We start from the raw sequence: 20,625 nt of genomic DNA, 5'->3' as shown, positions 1-20,625 counted from the left end.
CCCCTCTCCCCCAAGAGAGAGGGCAATTAGGCAAAGGAATGATCTGCCTAGGCAGGTGGCTGGAGCAGGCCCTCTAGAAGCCTGCAAGGGGGACCTTGACAAAAAACTTGAGGGGCAAAGGAAACTTCTGCTCCTGAGGGGAGGCCTCTCCAAACCCATCAACTGTTATAGAAGGAATGACAAGTTAAATATTAGCAAGGTAGAGCAAACCAGGAATTTGGAAGCAATTTGCCCCGTGGAAACCAGGAAATCTGACTTGTAAGAAAATAACTCACCCAGACACACAGCTATTTTGGTTAGAAGCGTGAGTTTTTACTGATATAGTTATACAGGTATAAGCCCTAGTATGGATGAATTGTACTGCTATAAGGGTGCCATCTACAAGTGTAATTTATTTCCATCCCCAAATGGCAATAAGCTATGCCAGTATAAGCACTTTTGTTCCAGTATAACTGAGCCCAGACTAGGAGGGGTGCTACACAACTGGCATGGTTAAATTGTTGAACTGGGTATGCATAGGCAGGCTCCTAGGCTAGGCCCCTCTACATCTTCTCATGTTCACTTTTTAGACAAACTGCGATGTGCTCCTAATGAGAGCAGTGGAAACACGATGCCATAGTTGTCTCTCATAAAAGCTGTTGGTACCCCAGCACACAAACAATCGATCTGCCCTACAAAAACACTGAGCCTATTAGAAGAGAGCTGTTGAAATGGATTGCAAACTGCCTCAAGGACAGGAAACTTCACTGTGGAGAGAGGCACTAAATGAGGTGCCCCCTAGGACCAATAACTGAGCACAAAGCCAGCAGTAGCTGGATCCTGAGGATAACATAAGCTATGCCACAGCTTTATTCCTGTGGTTATAAGGGCAGTTTAATAGACCACTAACTGAATCACTGTTTTACTCTATCGCTTTAGAACTTTTGATTGATTTTTGTACCTGCCTCAGTCTCTAGTGTAGCTATTTTTCATTTATTGGGATTTTCTTATGTAACCCTTCTGCCCGTCAGAGTTGGGAGCAACAAGGGCCGGGTTCAATATCTAGGGGATCCATTCCAATAACACAATGCAAAACCGGCTCGAGCCCCCACCCAGTTATCTGGGACAAATATATACCACCCCCGCTGGGCGCCTCCAAGAGGCAATACTTCCCCTCTCGCAAGCACAGAGTCTGAGTGTGGCAAAAAGCCTTTTAATAACAGAGAGAAACAATGTGGCATTATGTTGGGGAAACACCACCAACAGGATTCACAACACAACCCATGAGCGAAAACCCACCCCAAGCAAATTGGGTCGTGTCCTTTCCCTTTGGTTCTTGAGTCCAGCAACCCCAAATCACCCAAAGTCCCAAAAGTCCAATGACCCAAAAGTCTCTGTCCCTGGTCAGGGCATCCCCAGAGTTTGAAAGTTTATCTGCAGACCTTTACCTCCCAACCTGGGCGGAGATCGGGGGGGAGAGGGGGAAGAGAGGTAAGGGGCACCTTACATGATCTGAAGCTGACTGCCCCGCAGCTCCATAGGGCTCCACTCCCCCAGCCCCGCATCCCACAAGCAGCTCCCCCAGCCCGTCCACACACTGCTCTACATCCCACAAGTAGCTCCCACCATCCCACAAATTGCTCCACAATATATCTTCAGGCTCCCCCACTACTTAACACAACACTCAGTGATCCCAGCTCTTAGTCAGTTCAGCTCTTTGGTGAATTCAGCTTGTAGTAGGGGAGCCTCAGTGCTGGTGCACTATTAGCCCAAAGTGAGCTCAGCAGCCTGTAACTAGACTCCTAATGGAATCAAAATTAGCTCTGATATTCCACAGTGGAGAGAGAAAGAAGTGCAATTAGCATGCAAGGCCCTCACCACCAAGTATTAATACTTATCCCCAGTCTCTCTCAATTCACAGAGTTTTGAAACCCATGACCCTTGCCTAGCGAGTGCCACTTCGTTGATGGTGAGTCCCTCCATCATAACAAAAGGCCAAGTACAGTTCCAAGCACAGTTCCCATAATCAGGGTAATAATTTATTCTTCCTGCCCCAATAACAGAGACACTGGGGATCCCACAGCAGCCAAAGTGACCATTTGGGCAGCTATGGCCTCATTCTAGGCAGGGTGGGTGTCCCTATGCAAATGAGATCAGCCCCTGAAGTTCTTTTCCACAACTTGCCACACCTCACCACCAGGTGTCAGGGTGGAGCTCATCCTGACTCTGCTTACACTTACAAGACCCGTTTTCTTCTCTATACATTTCTCTTCTTCACACAGGAGTCCAAGTTTCTGCTGTATCACATAGACCCTACATTTTCACCAGTGAGTGATATCACCTGGTAAATACATTGTTAGAGGACCATTATACTTGTTTTGTACAATGTTCTACTCACCCAAAACCTTAATAACCAAAGAAATCCAAAGTTAGGGCATAACTATCAAACATTCCATACCACCTGCCCATCTTGTACGATACTGTCACTGACACAGTACTTTCCCTTACACTTCCACTATGCACTCACACTATACTGCAAAACCTTAACACTCACAGCAGCAACAGGGTCAGTGATATGGTGAGCAAAGACCCAACTGTTTGTGACAAGAGTATAAGCCCTCAGTGTTCCCCTAACTTGCACCCTGACTGCCATGTCCCCTCTGGGCATTGTGACAGCCAGAGAATAACCAAAGTGTAGTAATACAGGAATGCCACAATACATCCCTAGAATACCCCCTGGTATCAGGGGCTTCTGCAGGGTTCGGGTGCAGAGACACTGGCTAGCTCTGTGACTGCCAAAGAGGACCCCTATGCTAGGGTTATGCCCAGGGCAGTGTGGGCAGGATCCTTATGGCTGTTTTGTGGCCACCAATGAAGTGAGACCATTGTCCTGGGTGATGGGAACGTCCATTCTGATTCTTGCAAGTTAACTCGGCATCTCAAGACTTGTCTGCTTAGTGGTGCACTCCATGTGTTTATTGGCCCAGTATACAGAGGTGGGTGTACTCTGGATCATACTTATGGGCTGGGATTGGACCTTGTCATGGTCAGCACACCATCTCCTTTGTGCACAGATCTGGTCTTACCCAACTCCTCTCAAAGCAGAACTGATTGCCTTGCTCTGCTCTCAGACTGTCTAGGAGTACTCTGGTTTCAGAATTCTCTGCAGGAAAATACTGCAGCTGATCTACCAGGCCATTGTGGTCATCATTTTATCATTGGCTATCACAGGTCCCATGTTCACAGCATCTTTGGGTACAGCATCTGACAAACAGAGAGACCTGCACTCGTCAGGAGAAGCATTGTTTAGTTTAGCTGGTTGTGGCAAAGACTTTTTGCAGTATATGTCATGGCTAAGGTGAAGGCCAAGCTGTCTTCTTAGGTGATATCTACACTACAGCCTAAGTTGGCAAACTTACGTCACTCAGGGGTGTGAATATTCCAACCCCAGAGCAACATAAGTGTTTGAGTGCACAGCGCTATGTCGACAGGAGACATAACTTATGCTGCTCGTGGAGGTGGGTTTTTATTCTGACGGGACAGCTTTCTCCTGTCGGCACAGAGCGTCTTCACCAGACGGCAGCAGCTCTGTACGTATAGACATGGCCTTAGTGAGAATATCTATACAGCGTAGACCAGTGGAACTGTCTCATTCTAACCATTGCCCTGTCTTGGGCCTTCCATTTGGTGAAGGAGAGAGAAAAAGTTGTGCAGAAGTAGCTCTACGACTGTCTGGAAGCTTTTAATATACTTGACTGATCTGTGGTCTGGTTACAGTCTGTGGGAGCCAGGCATACTGTGTAGAGGACGCTGGAGCTTGGAACTCTTGTTGGAGCTCCAGAGAACGGAGTCAGGATCATCCATTTGCTCCAGCTGTTGCTGGAGGAAACTAGGTGGTAAAGCAGTGTTTATAGGAATGGGGTGGGAATGGCAGTTGTAGCAAGCTGGCATTGTTTTGTGGATTGGTCTAGATACTGACAATTACTGGCAGTATGTGGACAACATTGATTTTAATTATGTTTTACTGATGTCAATGCAGGCTTAGACAGTGAGTGCATGTTATCAATAAATATCCCAGGAGCTGCAGCAACTGCTTTAATTAAGATTGCATAATAGTTTCCATACATAAGAATTATTTGCATGACAGTGACATCGCAGCCCAAGCCGCTGATAACACTCTCCCAAAAAGAAATATATAGAAACTAGGTAAAACTGCAGTTTAACTGGAATCCACACAGATTTCTGGGGAATTCTGCACATAAACCAGCAAGCCCGCCCTCCCCCCCAAAAATTAACCCACTGATAGAAGTTTGGCTCACTCTGTTGGTTACACAAATGGCTTCCTACTCACAGCCTAATACTAACACCCTTGGAAATCTTAAAAAGCAAGAACGCCATCCATTCACATGATGGAAGCAAAGTCACAATGAGAAGAGAGAAAGATGTGTTATCATCTACTAGATTCATCAGAATGCATCCAATGAAGTGAGCTGTAGCTCACGAAAGCTTATGCTCAAATAAATTTGTTAGTCTCTAAGGTGCTACAAGTACTCCTTTTCTTTTTGCAAATACAGACTAACACGGCCGCTACTCTAAAACCTAGATTTATGTTGTTTGTCTGCCATCTAGTGGAGAAAAGACAGGGGAGGGAATACCAATTCAGTGAAAATATTCTCAGCAAGATAGAGTTGCAATCCCATGGCCATAGGTCACTAATCCATTTAAAGACTTGGTGAACAAGATCTTTTTAAAAGTGACATTTTGGGTGCCCAGAGACACCTTAAAAAGGCCCAATTTTCAGAGAGGGCTGAGCACCCACTCTTTGAAAATCAGGCCCTTCAAGGTGTCACATTGGGCTTTCAAAATCACTAATCAATTTTTAAAGTCTTGGCCCTTGATTTTCAAGTACTAAACAACTCAGAGTGAATATCAAAAAGCACAGCAAGAAATATAAAGACAGGGTAAATTCCAAGCAAATAAACCTACAGTTAATTTAGTACAAGGTTCAGAAAACAAGTGCTTAAAAGTTACAAAATTCCAAATATAAACTGAGAACACACAACCTTAGCTCTGCCCAGTAATGCAGAAATACTTCCAACCCTTGTTGCTGGTGATACTCAACCAGGGCAGGGTGAGTCAATTTTATGTATTTTTTTAATTTAGAGAATATCACTAATAAAGCTTTAGAATAGTAAAAAGTGAGAGAATTCTAGAAATCCAATTTCCTTACTATTTATGCTGTTTATTCACTTTTTACATTTTGTTCAGATTGGATTATGGCAATCACAGAGTTTAAGGCCTGCAGGGACCATTAGATCATCTAGTCCAGTGGTTTTCAACCTGTGGTCTGTGGACCCCTGGGTCCACAAACTATGTCTAAGGGGGTCTGCAAAAAGTGCCTATAAAAATAAAGTTTCAGATCCCAGAAAAGGCATTCTGTTTTTCTGATCAATGAAAGTCTGTGAATATCTCCATCCATGGGTCAAAACCTTGGCAGTGTTGTCATTCCCATAGAAGCCCACAGTTTAGCACCCTTTCTCGCACTGTGTCAAATGCCGTGCTGAGCTCATGCAGCATTTATAGCTGAATTCTGTTCAGTCAGTTTTCAGCTTAAGACTTTTACGGTTGGGGTCTGTGGACCACAGGATGAATTTCCAAAGGAGTCCACACCTCCATTTGAAATTTTTTTAAGGGTCCGCAAATGAAAAAAGGTTGAAATCCAGTCTGACCTCCTGAATATCCAGTCCTTAGTATAGTACTGCAATGTTGAGGCTTCAAATCCTGCAGGGGAATATTTACTCGTTTAATAACAACTGTTTTCATTGGCATTTTTTAAATTATGGAAACTTTCTGATTGGTTTTTATAAAAACTCATTTCTTGTAGTACACTGTGACCCTGAGCCAGCCTCTCCCAGCTGGCCTGTAAACTACCTCCTCCCAGCTCTGCTGAAACTGGCTGCAAAGGCCTCTCAAACAAACAAAACTTTGGGGGCAAGTGGGGGGAGAACCCATCAGGATGTAAGCAGTGTCAGGATGAGCTCCACCCTGACATCTGGTGGTGAGGTGTGGCAAGTTGTGGAAAAGAACTTCAGGGGCTGATCTCATTTGCATAGGGACACCCACCCTGCCTAGAATGAGGCCATAGCTGCCCAAATGGTCACTTTGGCTGCTGTGGGATCCCCAGTGTCTCTGTTATTGGGGCATGAAGAATAAATTGTTATTACCCTGATTATGGGAACTGTGCTTGGAACTGTACTTGGCCTTTTGTTATGATGGAGGGACTCACCATCAACGAAGTGGCACTCGCTAGGCAAGGGTTATGGGTTCCAAAACTCTGTGAATTGAGAGAGGCTGGGGACAAGTATTAATACTTGGGGGTGGGGTGTGCCTTACATGCTAATTGCACTTCCTTCTCTCTCTACTGTGGAATATCAGAGCTAATTTTGATTCCATTAGGAGTCTAGTTACAGACTGCTGAGCTCACTTTGGGCTAATGGAGCCTAAAGATATATTATGAAGCAGTTTGCGGGATGGCTGGAGTGCCTTGTGGACAGGCTGGTGGAGCAGTTCATAGGACAGTGGGAGCTGCTTGTAAGACGTGGAGTGGAGCAGTTCGTGGGATGGTGGGCGCTGCTTGTGGGCCGCAGAGCCGAGCGAAGCAGTTCGTGGAGCAGAGTGGAGCAAAGGCCTATGGAGCTGTGGGGCGGTCAGCTTCAGATCATGTAAGGTGCCACTTACCGCTCTCTCTCTCCCCCTCCCACCTCCACCCAGGTTGGGAGGTAAAGCTCTGCAGATAAACTTTCAAACTCTGGGGCTGCCCTGACCAGGGACAGAGACTTTTGGGTCATTGGACTTTTGGGACTTTGGGTGATTTGGGGTTGCTGGACTCAAGAACCAAAGGGAAAGGGCATGCCCCAATTTGCTTGGGGTGGGTTTTTTTGCTCATGGGTTGTGTTATGAATCCTGTTGGTGGTGTTTCCCCAACATAATGCCACATTGTTTCTCTGTTATTAAAAGGCTTTTTGCTACACTCAGACTATGTGCTTGCAAGAGGGGAAGTATTGCCTCTTGGAGGCGCCCAGTGGGAGTGGCATATATTTGTCCCAGGTCACTGGGTGGGGGCTCAAGTCGGTTTGCATTGTGTTATTGGAATGGATCCCCTAGATATTGAACCCGGCCCTTGTTGCTCCCAACTCTGACGGGCAGAAGGGTTACAACAACATAATGTTCTTTTCTCACCAGGAATCCCTGAGGGGGTGCCGTTTTCACAGTGCTCCTCCACAGCTTGGAAGCAAAGTCAAAGCAGCTCGGTCTTAGGGCTTGTCTACACTACCGGCCAGATCTATGGGCAGCGATCGATCCAGCAGGGGTCGACTTATTGTGTCTAGTATAAACGCAATAAATCGACTGCCCATTGCTCTAGCGTCAACTCCGCTACTCCACGTCAAAGAAACGTGCAAGGAGAAATCGATGAGAGAGCGTCTCCTGTCAACACACCACAGTGAAGACACTGCTGTAAATAGATTTAAGTACGTCAACTTCAGCTATGTTATTCATAAAAAGAAAAGGAGTACTTGTGGCACCTTAGAGACTAACCAATTTATTTGAGCATAAGCTTTCGTGAGGTACAGCTCGCTTCATCGGATGCATACTGTGGAAAATACAGAAGATGTTTGTTTTCTTGTTAAACCCTGGATTTGTGCTGGAAATGGCCCACCTTGATTATCATACACATTGTAAGGAGAGTGATCACTTTACATAAGCTATAACCAGCAGGAGAGTGGGGTGGGGGGAGAGAAAACCTTTTGTAGTGATAAACACCCATTTTTTCATGATTTGTGTGTATAAAAACAAACATCTTCTGTATTTTCCACAGTATGCATCCGATGAAGTGAGCTGTAGCTCACGAAAGCTTATGCTCAAATAAATTGGTTAGTCTCTAAGGTGCCACAAGTACTCCTTTTCTTTTTGCGAATACAGACTAACACGGCTGTTACTCTGAAATATGTTATTCATGTAGCTGAAGTTGCGTAAATTAGATCAATTTCCTCCTCCCCCCCATTCCCCCCCTGTAGTGTACACCAGCCCTCATTCTCCCACTTCCAAGCCTGGGAGAGGTTAACAGACCCTCCTCTTCCTACCAGAGTCTCTCTCCCTTATGAGGAGGAAAGAGGCAGGTTATATGCTGCCCTCCTTCCCAGAACCCATCCTGATTGGCTGAGAGAAGAGAGCTCTGCCCCCTCCTTCCCACATACTACAAGGCTCCTGGCCCCAGGCCCTAAACAAAACAGTAGCCTGTGGTTTTCCCAGATACCAGCTGTGACCCCAAGACCATACCCTCTCTCTCAGCATCTGTCTCAATCCTTCCCTGGGTCTATCTGCCCCAGAACTCCTGGAATGGGATAGTCTGCCTGCCCTGCCTAGGACTTCCCCTCTGACTTTAAAGGGCCACTATACCATTACACACCACCATACTTTTACACTCTCCTCAGAGCAATCCCATGGTCCTGCTCTCCAGACTTTACCCAGGGGGAAAAAAATTGCATTAGTTTCCCCAGGTTGGTACCAGGCCGGAAGGACAAAGGGCTGTAGGGCCAGTACCAGCAGGTGATTCCACTGTTTATGTCTTTCATAGCTTCGAACCACCATAAAGGCATGTGACCAGTAACTAAAGTGACTACCCATGAGGTAGTAATGTAGCATACCCACTGCCCTCTGAACTACTAGGCATTCCTTGGTGGTGGAACTCAGAGTTTCTCCAAGCAAAAAGCTTGTGACTTTAGTATAAGACAGAATGCTCCCCTTCAAACTCTTGTGAGAGAACAGCCCTCAAACCTAGTTGTAACACAAATGAGTGATCAGAATCGGGGAGTGTAACATTATAGTCTGGGAGCATAAAATGTCTTTCAAATTACTGAGGCCTCTTTCAAGCTGATCAGTCCCATTCACCAGTTTTGGCAACAACTGCTTCATCAGTTCAGTTAATGGAGTCTCTAGGACAGCAAACTGGGGTACATATAGCCTGTAATATCCTGCTAACTGCCAGAAGTGCCCACAGTTGCTTCTTTGTGGTAGAAACTAACTGATTCTTCAGAGCCTCTACCATGGCCTTCAAGGGCTGAATGCATCCATTCCCAACCTAGCAGCTTAGGTATTTTATTCTTGGTTCCTGAATCTGCACTTTTTGGGCTGGTTGTGAGCCCAGCTGTTCTAACACATAATCCATGAATCACAGGAATGTGGCAGGTGCTCTGTGCAGAACAAGAGGTGCCAAGGTGAACTGAAGCAGACCAAAAAAAGGGGTGGCAAAAACAGTCCCTCTCTAGAGATTCTGGTGTTAGGGGGGAATCTGCTAGTCACCAGATCCAAGGCTGCTGTATTCTTTTTAAGATGAGCATTTCAGAGAGAATATTTTTTCTATATAAATATTACTTTGGTGTCCTGTAACCAAACAGCCTGCTTTAAAGCAATGTCATAGCCCCAGTGGGAACAGACCTGCAGGGTCTGAGCCTAAGCTAGACCTGCTGAGGCGATCATGGTTGATACATTGAGGGATTGCAACCCACCAAGTGATCCAAGAGTGGGAAAATGGGGTCAAATTACCCCAAGAGAGGTGAGTACCCAAGACCTAGAGGGGACGCATTCAGAGGTGCAGTTTGTCCCATAACTGTGACAGGCTCTAGTTAAAAGAAAAGGAGTACTTGTGGCCCTTACAGACTAACAAACTTATTTGAGCATAAGCTTTTGTGAGCTACAGCTCACTTCATCGGATGCATCTGTAGCTCACAAAAGCTTATGCTCAAATAAATTTGTTAGTCTCTAAGGTGCCACAAGTCCTCCTTTTCTTTTTGCGGATATAGGCTGACACGGCTGCTACTCTGAAACCAGGCTCTAGTTAGATTCTCAAGGTCCCAGAGTGACCAGTTTTTCCATCATCCGAAGGATGCACTGCATAATAATGGTTCTGCAAGAGGGGGGACCCTTCCATCCTTAACTATGAGATCCAACTCTCCTTGTGGTCACTGCCCATACAAAAATAAGGGGAAAGTCCCGTGCACATGTGGGATACCTCACAGATTGCAAAGAGGAGATATGGCAATAACCTATCCCCATCTTTTGAATCTGTTTCCACAAGTTTCTGGAGCATTCATTTCAGGGTGCGGTGAAATCACTTCATCAGTTGGTCTGTGGTACTGGTGGGTTTTACCTTCAGTAGCCACCAAACCTCTTAACATGTGGGACACAACGTTAATTCTCAGCCAGTAAGGATCTCTGTGGGCAACTCTACCCAGGAGAGCAGGGGTGGCCAACCTATGGCTCCAGAGCCACATTCGACTCTTCAGAAGTTAATATGTGGCTCCTTGTACAGGGACGTGATCGTTCCCCTCTATTCGACATTGGTGAGGCCTCATCTGGAGTACCGTGTCCAGTTTTGGGCCCCACACTACAAGAAGGATGTGGAAAAATTGGAAAGAGTCCAGCGGAGGGCAACAAAAATGATTAGGGGTCTGGAACACATGACTTATGAGGAGAGGCTGAGGAAACTGAGATTGTTTAGTCTACGGAAGAGAAGAATGAGGGGGGATTTGATAGCTGCTTTCAACTACCTGAAAGGGGGTTCCAAAGAGGATGGCTCTAGACTGTTCTCAGTGGTCGAAGAAGACAGAACAAGGAGTAATGGTCTCAAATTGCAGTGGGGGAGATTTAGGTTGGATATTAGGAAAAACTTTTTCACTAGGAGGGTGGTGAAGCACTGGAATGCGTTACCTAGGGAGGTGGTGGAATCTCCTTCCCTAGAAGTTTTTAAGATCAGGCTTGTCAAAGCCCTGGCTGGGACGATTTAGTTGGGGATTGGTCCTGCTTTGAGCAGGGGGTTGGACTAGATGACCTCTTGAGGTCCCTTCCAACCCTGATATTCTATGATAGGCATTGACTCCAGGGCTGGAACTACAGGCGCCAACTTTCCAATGTGCCGGGGGTGCTCGCTGCTCAAGCCCTGGCTCTACCACAGACCCCGCCCCCTCCCCTGAGCCTGCCGTTCCCCCACCCCTCTCCCCCAGAGCCTCCTGCATGCCATGAAACAGCTGATCGGGCGGTGTGGGGCGGGAGGGAGAGGTGCTGATTCATGGGGCTGCTGGTGGGTGGGAGACGCTGGGAGCAGGTGTGGGGGAGCCGCTGGGGGCTGCTGATGTATTACTGAGCCTCTTTGGCAATGTACATTGGTAAATTCTGGCTCCTTCTCAGGCTCAGGTTGGCCAGCCCTGCAGGAGAATATTTGCCACTATAACTTCCTCTAGGTGCCACTCATTGGCATTCAGCAGGATGCACACACCCAGCACGTTTCCTTGTAAATCCCTGACCAGAAAGTGGGCTAACAGTGATTTTGTCCCATCCTAGGTGATGTAGGCTTGACAAAGACCTGGCTGGGATGATTTAGTTGGGGATTGGTCCTGCTATGATCAGGGGGTTGGACTAGATGACCTTCTGGGGTCCCTTCCAACCCTGATATTCTATGATTCTATGATTCTATGACATTGGTGAGGCCTCATCTGGAGTACTGTGTCCAGTTTTGGGCCCCATACTACAAGAAGGATGTGGAAAAACTGGAAAACATCCAGTGGAAGGCAACAAAAATGATTAGGAGACTGGAACACATGACTTATGAGGGGAGGCTGAGGGAACTGGGATTGTTTATTCTGAGGAAGAGAAGAATGAGGGGGGATTTGATATCTGCGTTCAGCTACCTGAAAGGGGGGTCCAAAGAGGATGGATCTAGACTGTTCTCAGTGGTAGCAGATGACAGAACAAGGAGTAATGGTCTCAAGTTGCAGTGGGGGAGGTTTAGGTTGGATATTAGGAAAAACTTTTTCCACTAGAAGGGTGGTTAAGCACTGGAATGCGTTACCTAGGGAGGTGGTGGAATCTCCTTCCTTTGAGGTTTTTAAGGTCAGGCTGGGATGATTTAGTTGGGCATTGGTCCTTCTTTGAGCAGGGTGTTGGACTAGATGACCTCCTGCGGTCCCTTCCAATCCTGATATTCTGTGATTCTAATTTATACATACATTCTGTCTACCTAGATAATTGTATATTACACAGACTTATCTATAACATCTAGTTCTTAAAGTAGAAGAAGAAATCACTCTTGTTTCCTGCAGGGCAGCACTCAACCCGCTTCCCTGAATAACCTCTAGCCCCTGACATATGTTACAGCACAAATACCGAAGCGCTTTCAGAGAAAGGAGAGAGGGATTACCCTGCTGGAGTTGCAGTTGTGTAAACTCAATTCTGAGTTGTTCATTTTCTTTTTCAAACTCAGTGGTGAAAGCGTCTCGCTCTGCTGTGAGACTACGGACATGGCCCACATAATGCTCCACCTAGAAACAAAGAGAGCAACAAGATTTCAAACTTTGGATGTGTGACTTTCATTTACAAACAAGTCATTAGCATCACTAGCTCACACAGTACCCTTGTAGAAAAGGAGTACTTGTGGCACCTTAGAGACTAACCAATTTATTTGTGCATACAGTATGCACCCCAATGCACTTCTGCCAGGAAGAAATGAAACACTCACAGAGAAGCATTTCTTTGTGTTCTTTAAATGTTTAAGGATTTTGTGACTACAAAGACTCTATTCATTTCTCTCTCCTGATGGGTCACTAAAATCGACTGAAAGGCCCAACATTAGGGATGTGACATTCCCCTGGTGTAATCTGGACCGGTGATCTGCTAGGCCACTCCAATCCTTGACTCTGGGAGCCAGCCTTACCCTGCTCTGCTGTGAGAACTTCCACTCCTGGGCTGTTCACGCACGGCCTTGGGCATGTAAGCTGCTTGGATTGTGCAACTGAATGACACTAGCAAATATCTCCAGTCCCAGACACAACCCTAGGAACCTCCATCTTGCAGTGTCCAGTTATGCCTGCTGTACCCTGCAAGCTTATATGAGTTTGTCAATTTAACAAAGAAATTGATATGCACTAGGCTTGTTACCCCAAGGGGAGTTTCTGACATGCTCCAAACAAAATGCACTGCTTCAGGTAGAACAAACAAACAAATTTATTAACTACAAAAGATAGATTTTAAGTGATTATAAGTCAAAGCACAAGTTGGATTTGGTCAAATGAAATAAAAGCAAAACGCATTATAAGCTGATCTCAACACTTTCAGTGTCCTTACAAACTTAGATGCTTCTCACCACAGGCTGGCTGGTTGCCCTTCAGCCAGGCTCTCCCCTTCGATCAGCGCTTCAGTCGCTTGGTGGTGATGTCTGTGGACGGAGGTGGAAGAGAGAGGAAGAGGATGGCAAACATCCCTTTTATCATGTTCTTTTTTCCCTCTTGGCTTTGCGCCCGCCCCCCCGCCCAGGGTCAGGTGAGCATTAACTTATCGTAGTCCCAAACTGTCTAAGAGAAGGGGACTGACTCACTCGAGAGTCCAACAGATCCTTTGCTGCTGCCCAGGCCAGTGTGTTTTGTTCCTGTGAGGCTAGACTGGGTTTGTCCCATACATGGCCTGATGAGGTGTGAACTGCCCCTCTGTTCCTGGAGAGTTTTGCCTGGGCTTGTTTTAAGCCATGAGGACAAATTTTCAGCCTCATAACTATATACATGAAATTACAACCTATAACATTACTATAACAACAATGCTCAGTGCATCATGAGCCTTCCAAAGACATCCAACATGACAAACTTTGCACTGGATACCACACAATCATTGTATAAGGATAAACATGGGGGTGCAGGTGTTCCTGTGAGGCAAAGAGTGTCACAAGGGAAAGGGAAATAGCCTAGGGAGGCGCACAATGGCATGGACACCAAAAAACCCGGTGTGTGCATATGCATGTGTGCATGCGCCTTTTTGTGTGTATCTGTGTGCGTGTTTTAAACACACAAAATCTTAAGTTACTAGCTAGCTAACTATGAAAAACAGGACGCAAAGAGGCAGCCAAAAGGACAGAACTGATGGGGGGAGCATTGACCCTGAACTATACTCCAATCAAACTGCAGCTTTGGCGGCCAGAAGGAGTTGAAGTGGGTTTAGAGCCACCCGCCAAACCCCACGTAAAAGGAGAAGATGAGGAGTGAGTGGCCCCAGTGGGTGATACATTCTAGAAGATTCTGAGCATGTAGGCCAGGCCATATTTGTGCCAAGAATAGGGGTCCATATGTACAATTCCCATTCAAAGCAGAATGGGGATCACCCACATATAGGGAGTAAAAATAAGCCTTATAATGGAACATTGATTGCAGCCTTAACTATGGAGTTCTGACCAGCTTGCTCCTCTAATTAGGCTATGTGCGAGATGGAAAGAACCATTGATTTTCAATGCCCAGAGTGATCTGTGGGGCTGTTACAGCCATCTTGTACTTGTCAACAGCACAAACTTTTTATATGGAATTAAATGAGTCACAACCTTGGACTTTTCCACGAGTGCCATTTTCCATAGCCACTTCCTCACTTTGAAACCCGTGAGCTTAACACAAAGCTTTTTGTTTTTAATTTCTCCTGTGTTAATTAAATGGTAAAAAAACCAAAACAAAAACCCTTTGTGAACAAAGAGTTAAGGCTTCCCAGGAACAGCTCCAGAACGTCAAGTTCAACATAACTCAAACTTCAGAAAACCAGGAAATACAAAGTAAAAGAATATGCCCATGTACCCTTAACTCTGTCCCCATCCTCAAGCTTGCAGCTGCCACTGGGAGTTACTTCATGCACTGCAGCTGTATTCAGTGTGAGAGCTGTAGTTGTAGTGAATGGTTTGAATGGTGGAGGTATTGGTGGGGCAAGTTGGTAGAAGTGTGTTTTTGAGCTGAGGAGATGGGAATTCGTTTGAGGCACACCACAGAGCTGTGACTGATTTGGGGCCCAGTCCGTATGTGCGAATAAAGGAAAGGCAGGTATGTGTATCTTGAGAATGTAGCCTGCATCATCTTATTGCAAAATTGTGTACGTTGTCTCAAGACATCTGCTCCACTCCTCTCCTGTGCCTTCCCCCAGGAATTGTCAGTAGGGTGGGATATGAGAGCAGTCCATAGGTTTAATGATGGGTAAGGGAAAGTATAGGTTTAAATGGTATCCTATGTGAATTAGTAGTTTAATTTCACAAGTGCAGTATTCTGTCAGGAGAGTAGGCTAAGTGTTTGAGTGCAAGGCAGGTGCAGGTAGCTCTTTTCCTTTGCAGTGAAAAGGCAGAGACGAGCATGTGTGATATGGAACAACGCTCAAAGAGGGCAGAGTTATGATAATGTGGGCGTGTACCTTAACCCTGTATTTCCTAGTTTACAGCAATGCTTTCCTTCATTTCTTGGGTATTCAGGAAAGTGGTAACATCACAGAAATATTGCCCAATGTTATCTATACCAAACTGTCAGGTGACTCTGGACACTTAACTGGAGGTGCCACAGAGAGTAAGATAGCTAAATGCCCAGCAACTAATTGAACTCCTGCTGCTTAAACCTATGCTGGACTTTGTAATCTTTCTAAATACATTTTGACATTATCCATTAGATCAGTAAAAAAGCACTATTATCCCTAATTTAGAGTAATTCGTATGCAATCCACGGCTAACTAGCACTGAGTGATCAGATCATTAAAATGAATCCATTTTTAATTTTATCCTGATAACAAACCATGCTCATAGAGACAAAAGGGCATCCTTTAACAATTGGAAGTCAAATCCTACTGAGGAAAATAGAAAGCCGCATAAACTCTGTCAAGTCAAGAGTAAAAGTATAATTACGCAGGCCAAAAACGAATTTGAAGAGCAACTAGCAAAAGACACAAAAACTAACAGCAAAAAATTCTTTAAATACAACAGAAGCAGGAAGCCTGCCAAACAGTCAATGTGGGTGGCCACTGGACAATTGAGGTGCTAATGGGTCACTCAAAGAAGACGAGGCCATTATGGAGAAGCCAAATCAATTCTTTGCATCAGTCTTCACTGCAGAGGATTTGAGGGAGATTCCCACACCTGAGCCATTCTTTCTGGGTGACAAATCTGAGGAACTGTCCCAGGCTGAGGTGTTGATAGAGGAGATTTTGGAATGAACTGATAAATTAAACAGTAATGAATCACTAGGACTTGATGGTATTCACCCAAGAGTTCTGAAGGAACTCAAATATGAAATTGCAGAACTAGTAAGTATGGTATGTAATCTATCATTTAAATCAGCTTCTGTAACAGATGACTGGATGATAGCTAACGTAAACACCAATTTTTTAAAAAGGCGCCAGAGGCGATCCTGGCAAATTACAGGCAAGTAAGCCTAACTTCAGTACCAGCCAAATTGGTTGAAACAATAGTGAAGAACAGAATTATCAGACACATGGCTGAACATGATTTGTTGGGAAAGGGAAATCATGCCTCCCCAATCCATTAGCATTCTTTGAGGGTGTCAACAAACATGTGGATAAGGATGATCCAGTGGATATCGCGTATGTGGCCTTTTAGAAAACCTTTAACAAGGTCCCTCACCAAAAGCTCTTAAGCAAAGTAAGCAGTCATGCGATAAGAGGGAAGGTCCTCTCCTGGATCAGTAACTGATTAAAAGTGAAATCATAATGGAAAGCACAAATATTCATGAAGATTACTCTAATGTCAATTAGCTCTTACCTCTCTCATTTCTTCTGCTTGCTGTTGTCTAAGGTCCTCTAAGTCCTGACTAGCAGACCGTAACTTGTCTTCATTACGCAGGAATAATTGCCAAACATAACAAAGTTGTTCATCTGCAGAAGCTGAAGGGTCGATTCCTTCTTCCTTGAGCCTCTCAAGTATGTCTTCCACCTGTACTTTTTCCTGTCGGAATAAATCATCAAAATGTAACCTACTCAAACATCTAAAACATTTCCTCCTGGGAAAGATTTGTGTGGGCATAATATTTCTGAACCAGTAAAAGTTAAGTTGTAATTAATGTGCACTTAATGGCAGTGCAGAAAACAAATAAAACTAATGTGATGGAATCATATGACTCCCAAAGGCATTTAATCATATCAAATTTGATGACTCTTGTTTGATGAGAGGGATTTGGGATGTGAGGATCCTTGCCCTTATGTCCTGTTATGGGAAGTGATACAAAAATATACCATAGAGATGACCAGACTCACGTACCATATAATTGTTTGGATTCTATTCCAAAACTCAAGGATTTCTGTAATCACTTAATGATGGCTGATAGCAGCTCCCAGCTAATCGATTTTGGAAATTTTAAAGAAAGACAGGTGTTGCCTGATCTATTGATTGTATGTTAATCAGTATTCCCAAGTTAGCATTCTGTGGTTTGGAAGGGTTCTGCTTCAAGATCAGACCCAGAGTTACTGTGAGGACCCTGATGTGCATGCGAAAGACATGCACAGGCCTCTTGACTTTGTAATGGTTTTTTAAGACAATCAGCAAAATCACAAACTCTCCAATCCAGCAAAATGGGTAGAGATAATACAGAATGGTTGAGACGTCCTGCAGCAGAGCATTTGTATACCCTCACCATCCCTTGTGGATATCTATGATCAATGAGACAGGTGAGCCACGAGTGGTCCTACCTCTGGCATGCCAAGAAGATCCCAAGAGGGTAGGCTATTATAGGGTTACATGGCAGCCATGAATATTCATAAAGATATCCGGCATCCTCTATCCATAGTTAAACTTCCTCACCCCAATAATTTTGAGGGTGCTTTCCCCTGATATAGTTATCATATATATGTTATTATGCCATTTACCTCAAGCTTATTAGCATATATGTCAATTGGTTGCCATCGCCTTCTTGTGGTTGAACATCTACCGATGTTCCTATCCTAAAATATCCAAAACTAGAATCAACTGGCATCCAGCAGTTACCTATCAGTTTAGTCATACTTGTTCATTACAACATTCTATCTTATGATATCTTATGATCCAGGGTTACTCCTGGTTAGCTGTTTATGCTAAGACTTATGCTAAGGCTTTTGGGCCTTATGCTTCAATCTGGCTAAGCTACTAGTCTTTGAAGACTGCAGGCTTCTTGCACTACTTAGTAACTTATACCTAAGCCTCACCTAGCAAATACCTATATCTATTTGCTACAGAGACAGCTCTACATTAAAATTTGGGCAGTTGTTCAAAATGTTCTTGAGCAATACTTAGTCCTGCCTTGAGTGCAGGGAGCTGGACTAGATGACCTCTCAAGGTCCCTTCCAGTTCTGTGATTCTATGAATACATGGGGGTCACAGTCCCTTGTTAAATGGGGCTGATATAAATTACTTCCATGTGTTTCACTCAGCCTACCTTCTCCAGGTTTAGCTGCTGCAGCCCACTTACCCGCTTCAGTCAAGGCCCACATGGGCTTTGTCTAGACTGGAAAAACCCATCCTTCTAGAAAATGTTTTAAATTAGACATTTCCTATCTAGCCCAACGTCAGGCATCATTTTGCCCTTAACGCAAACAAGGCCAGTCTAGTCCACATGTGATGGCAGCTGTCCCTGGTTAAATGCACAGTAACCTCGAGGGGAGCAGTGAAATGGATTAAAACCTGGAGGGAACAGGGAGCGGAGAGCAGAAGAACCGGAACACTCAGCACCAGGGCTGGAGTGATGCCAAGGGGCAGCGCCAGCGAAGGGCTGAACCAGCTGACAACAAAGTTATCTGCGAGACAAGGTGGGTGAGGTAATACCTTGTATTGGACCAACTTCTGCTGGGGAGAGAGACACACTTTGGACCCACACAGAGCTTGGCAAGTCTGTAAGAGTGATGGGCAGGCCGGGACCCCTGTAACAGGTGCCGGAAGAGCCCACAGCTCTGGGAACCCTGGAGCCGGCAGGGAGCCCAGGGCTGGCCGCAGTCAGACATGGGGGCGGGGTGGGTGTGTTTGCAGGGTGATGCCAGGGCCGGAGGACCCCACGTGCAGCTAATGCCGGGGCGGGGGTCCCAGGGGCAGTGCAATGCCAGGGCTGGGAGAGCCCAAGGGGGCCCGGGTGCAGCCAATGCCAGGGCCGGAAGGGGCGGGGTGCTGCCGGGGGCAGGGGGCCCGGGTGCAACGCGATGCCACGGGTGGGGAAGCCCAAGGGGGCCCGGGTGCAACGCGATGCCAGGGGCGGGGAAGCCCGAGGGGGCCCGGGTGTAGCGCGATGCCAGGGGCGGGGAAGCCCGAGGGGGCCCGGGTGCAGCGCGATGCCAGGGGCGGGGAAGCCCGAGGGGGCCCGGGTGCAGCGCGATGCCAGGGGCGGGGAAGCCCGAGGGGGCCCGGGGAGGGCAGGGTGCACCCAGGGGCAGGGGTCCCGGGGCCAGTGTGATTCCAGGGCTGGGAGAGCCCGAGGGGGCCCGGGTGCAGCCAATGCCAGGGCCGGAAGGGGCGGGGTGCTGCTGGGGCAGGGGGCCCGGGTGCAGCGCGATGCCAGGGCCAGAGGGGCCCGGGGAGGGCAGGGTGCACCCAGGGGCAGGGGTCCGGGGGCAGCCAATGCCAGGGCTGGAGGGGCCCAGGGAGAGCGGGGTGCAGCCGGGGGCAGGGGGTCCGGGTGCAGCGCGCGGCCGGGGTCGGGCGAGCCCGAGGGGGCTGGGGGGAGTCCGGGGGGGGGGGCCCGGGGGGGCGGCGGGAGGCCGGGGCTGGCGGGGGCCCAAGGGGGCGGCGCGAGGCCGGGGCTGGCCGGGGGGGCGGCGCGAGGCCGGGGCTGGCGGGGGGGACCGGGGGGGGCGGCGCGAGGCCGGGGCTGGCGGGGGCCCGAGGGGGCGGCGCGAGGCCGGGGCGGTCCGGGGGGGCGGCGAGAGGCCGGGGCTGGCGGGGGGTCCGAGGGGCTCTCCGTTAGCTGGGCTCCCACGGGGAAAGGCCTGAGGGCCGCACCGCGGAGGGGCCCCCGGTCCCGGCTGAGGGCTCGTGGCGGCCGGGGCCAGTCGCTGTCACTCACCCGCGCGGGCTCCTCCATGCGGCGGGAGCGGGAGGCAGCCGGGGCCGCTCGGGCCCCTGGAACGGCGCTAGGGACAGCGGGGGGCGGGGCTACGGGAGTCATGGCAACGGGACGGGAAGCTCTGTGTCTGAGCGGCGGGAGTCATGGCAACGGGCCGAACCATTCTCAGGCTGAGGGGTCAAGGTCGTCCCGCTTCAGTCTGCCACAATCAGCTGGCCCCGCACCCTGCTTTTGGCTCCAGCCTCCACCCCCCTGCGTGTCGGGGCTCGAGCCCAGCCCCCTTGGGTCAGACGGCCCGTCCCCCCCATAGCTCTGCTCCGAATGCGCTGCCCCGTCCCATGCCCCGGGGACATTTGGTCCCAGTCCCCAACTCAGCCTCCTTCACGCTGAGGGTCATGCAGCTCCTGGGGGCACCCAACACATCCCTTCTCTGCCAGCACAGGAGTAGGAAGTGTTTCCCTTTGAGTAATAAGGCCCCAGCCAGGAATGGGTTGCATTGTGCTATGTTTACAGGAAGTAACTAATTTATTTTTTAAATCATATAATTGAACCAATCGAGCTGTAGGCAGAGCTAACAGCTGTAGCCCCCAGGGGCACTGGAACACTCTGTTGAGTGGGGTACTGAGAGCCATTGAACCAAATTGTAAACCCTCTATATGATGGAAACCACTTCAGGCCAGGGGGTGTGGCTGCACCTCCCGTACTCCCTTGTTCCAGCATCAATAGTAGCCCCATGGTCTCAGTGTCACCCTCATCCTGCCCTCCATACTCACCA

The 20,625-nt window shown here is 47.6% G+C and overlaps 1 protein-coding gene across 6 annotated transcripts in view; it reads right to left on the bottom strand.

Moving 5' to 3' along the window:
* CCDC30 (coiled-coil domain containing 30) overlaps nucleotides 1-19,967 on the bottom strand; it is a 137,635-nt gene extending 117,668 nt beyond the window's left edge. For 4 of the 6 annotated variants that reach the window (XM_037881282.2, XM_043531647.1, XM_037881284.1 and 1 more), the window contains exons 1-3: nucleotides 19,851-19,967; nucleotides 16,592-16,774; nucleotides 12,233-12,353 (exon numbers count right to left, since the gene is read on the bottom strand). In XM_037881282.2, the coding sequence (XP_037737210.1) occupies nucleotides 12,233-12,353; nucleotides 16,592-16,774; nucleotides 19,851-19,952 (406 nt within the window). In that variant the 5' untranslated portion in view covers nucleotides 19,953-19,967. Of the gene's footprint in view, nucleotides 1-12,232; nucleotides 12,354-13,174; nucleotides 13,247-16,591; nucleotides 16,775-18,622; nucleotides 18,789-19,850 lie in introns of those variants that run through there. The other 2 variants (XM_027830990.3, XM_043531648.1) reach the window with 2 other exon arrangements.
* Nucleotides 19,968-20,625: the final 658 nt, after the last annotated feature.

This window comes from Chelonia mydas, chromosome 18, assembly GCF_015237465.2.
Source record: "Chelonia mydas isolate rCheMyd1 chromosome 18, rCheMyd1.pri.v2, whole genome shotgun sequence".
Classification (NCBI taxonomy): domain Eukaryota; kingdom Metazoa; phylum Chordata; order Testudines; family Cheloniidae; genus Chelonia; species Chelonia mydas.
This window is presented reverse-complemented; position numbering and strand designations above follow the sequence as displayed.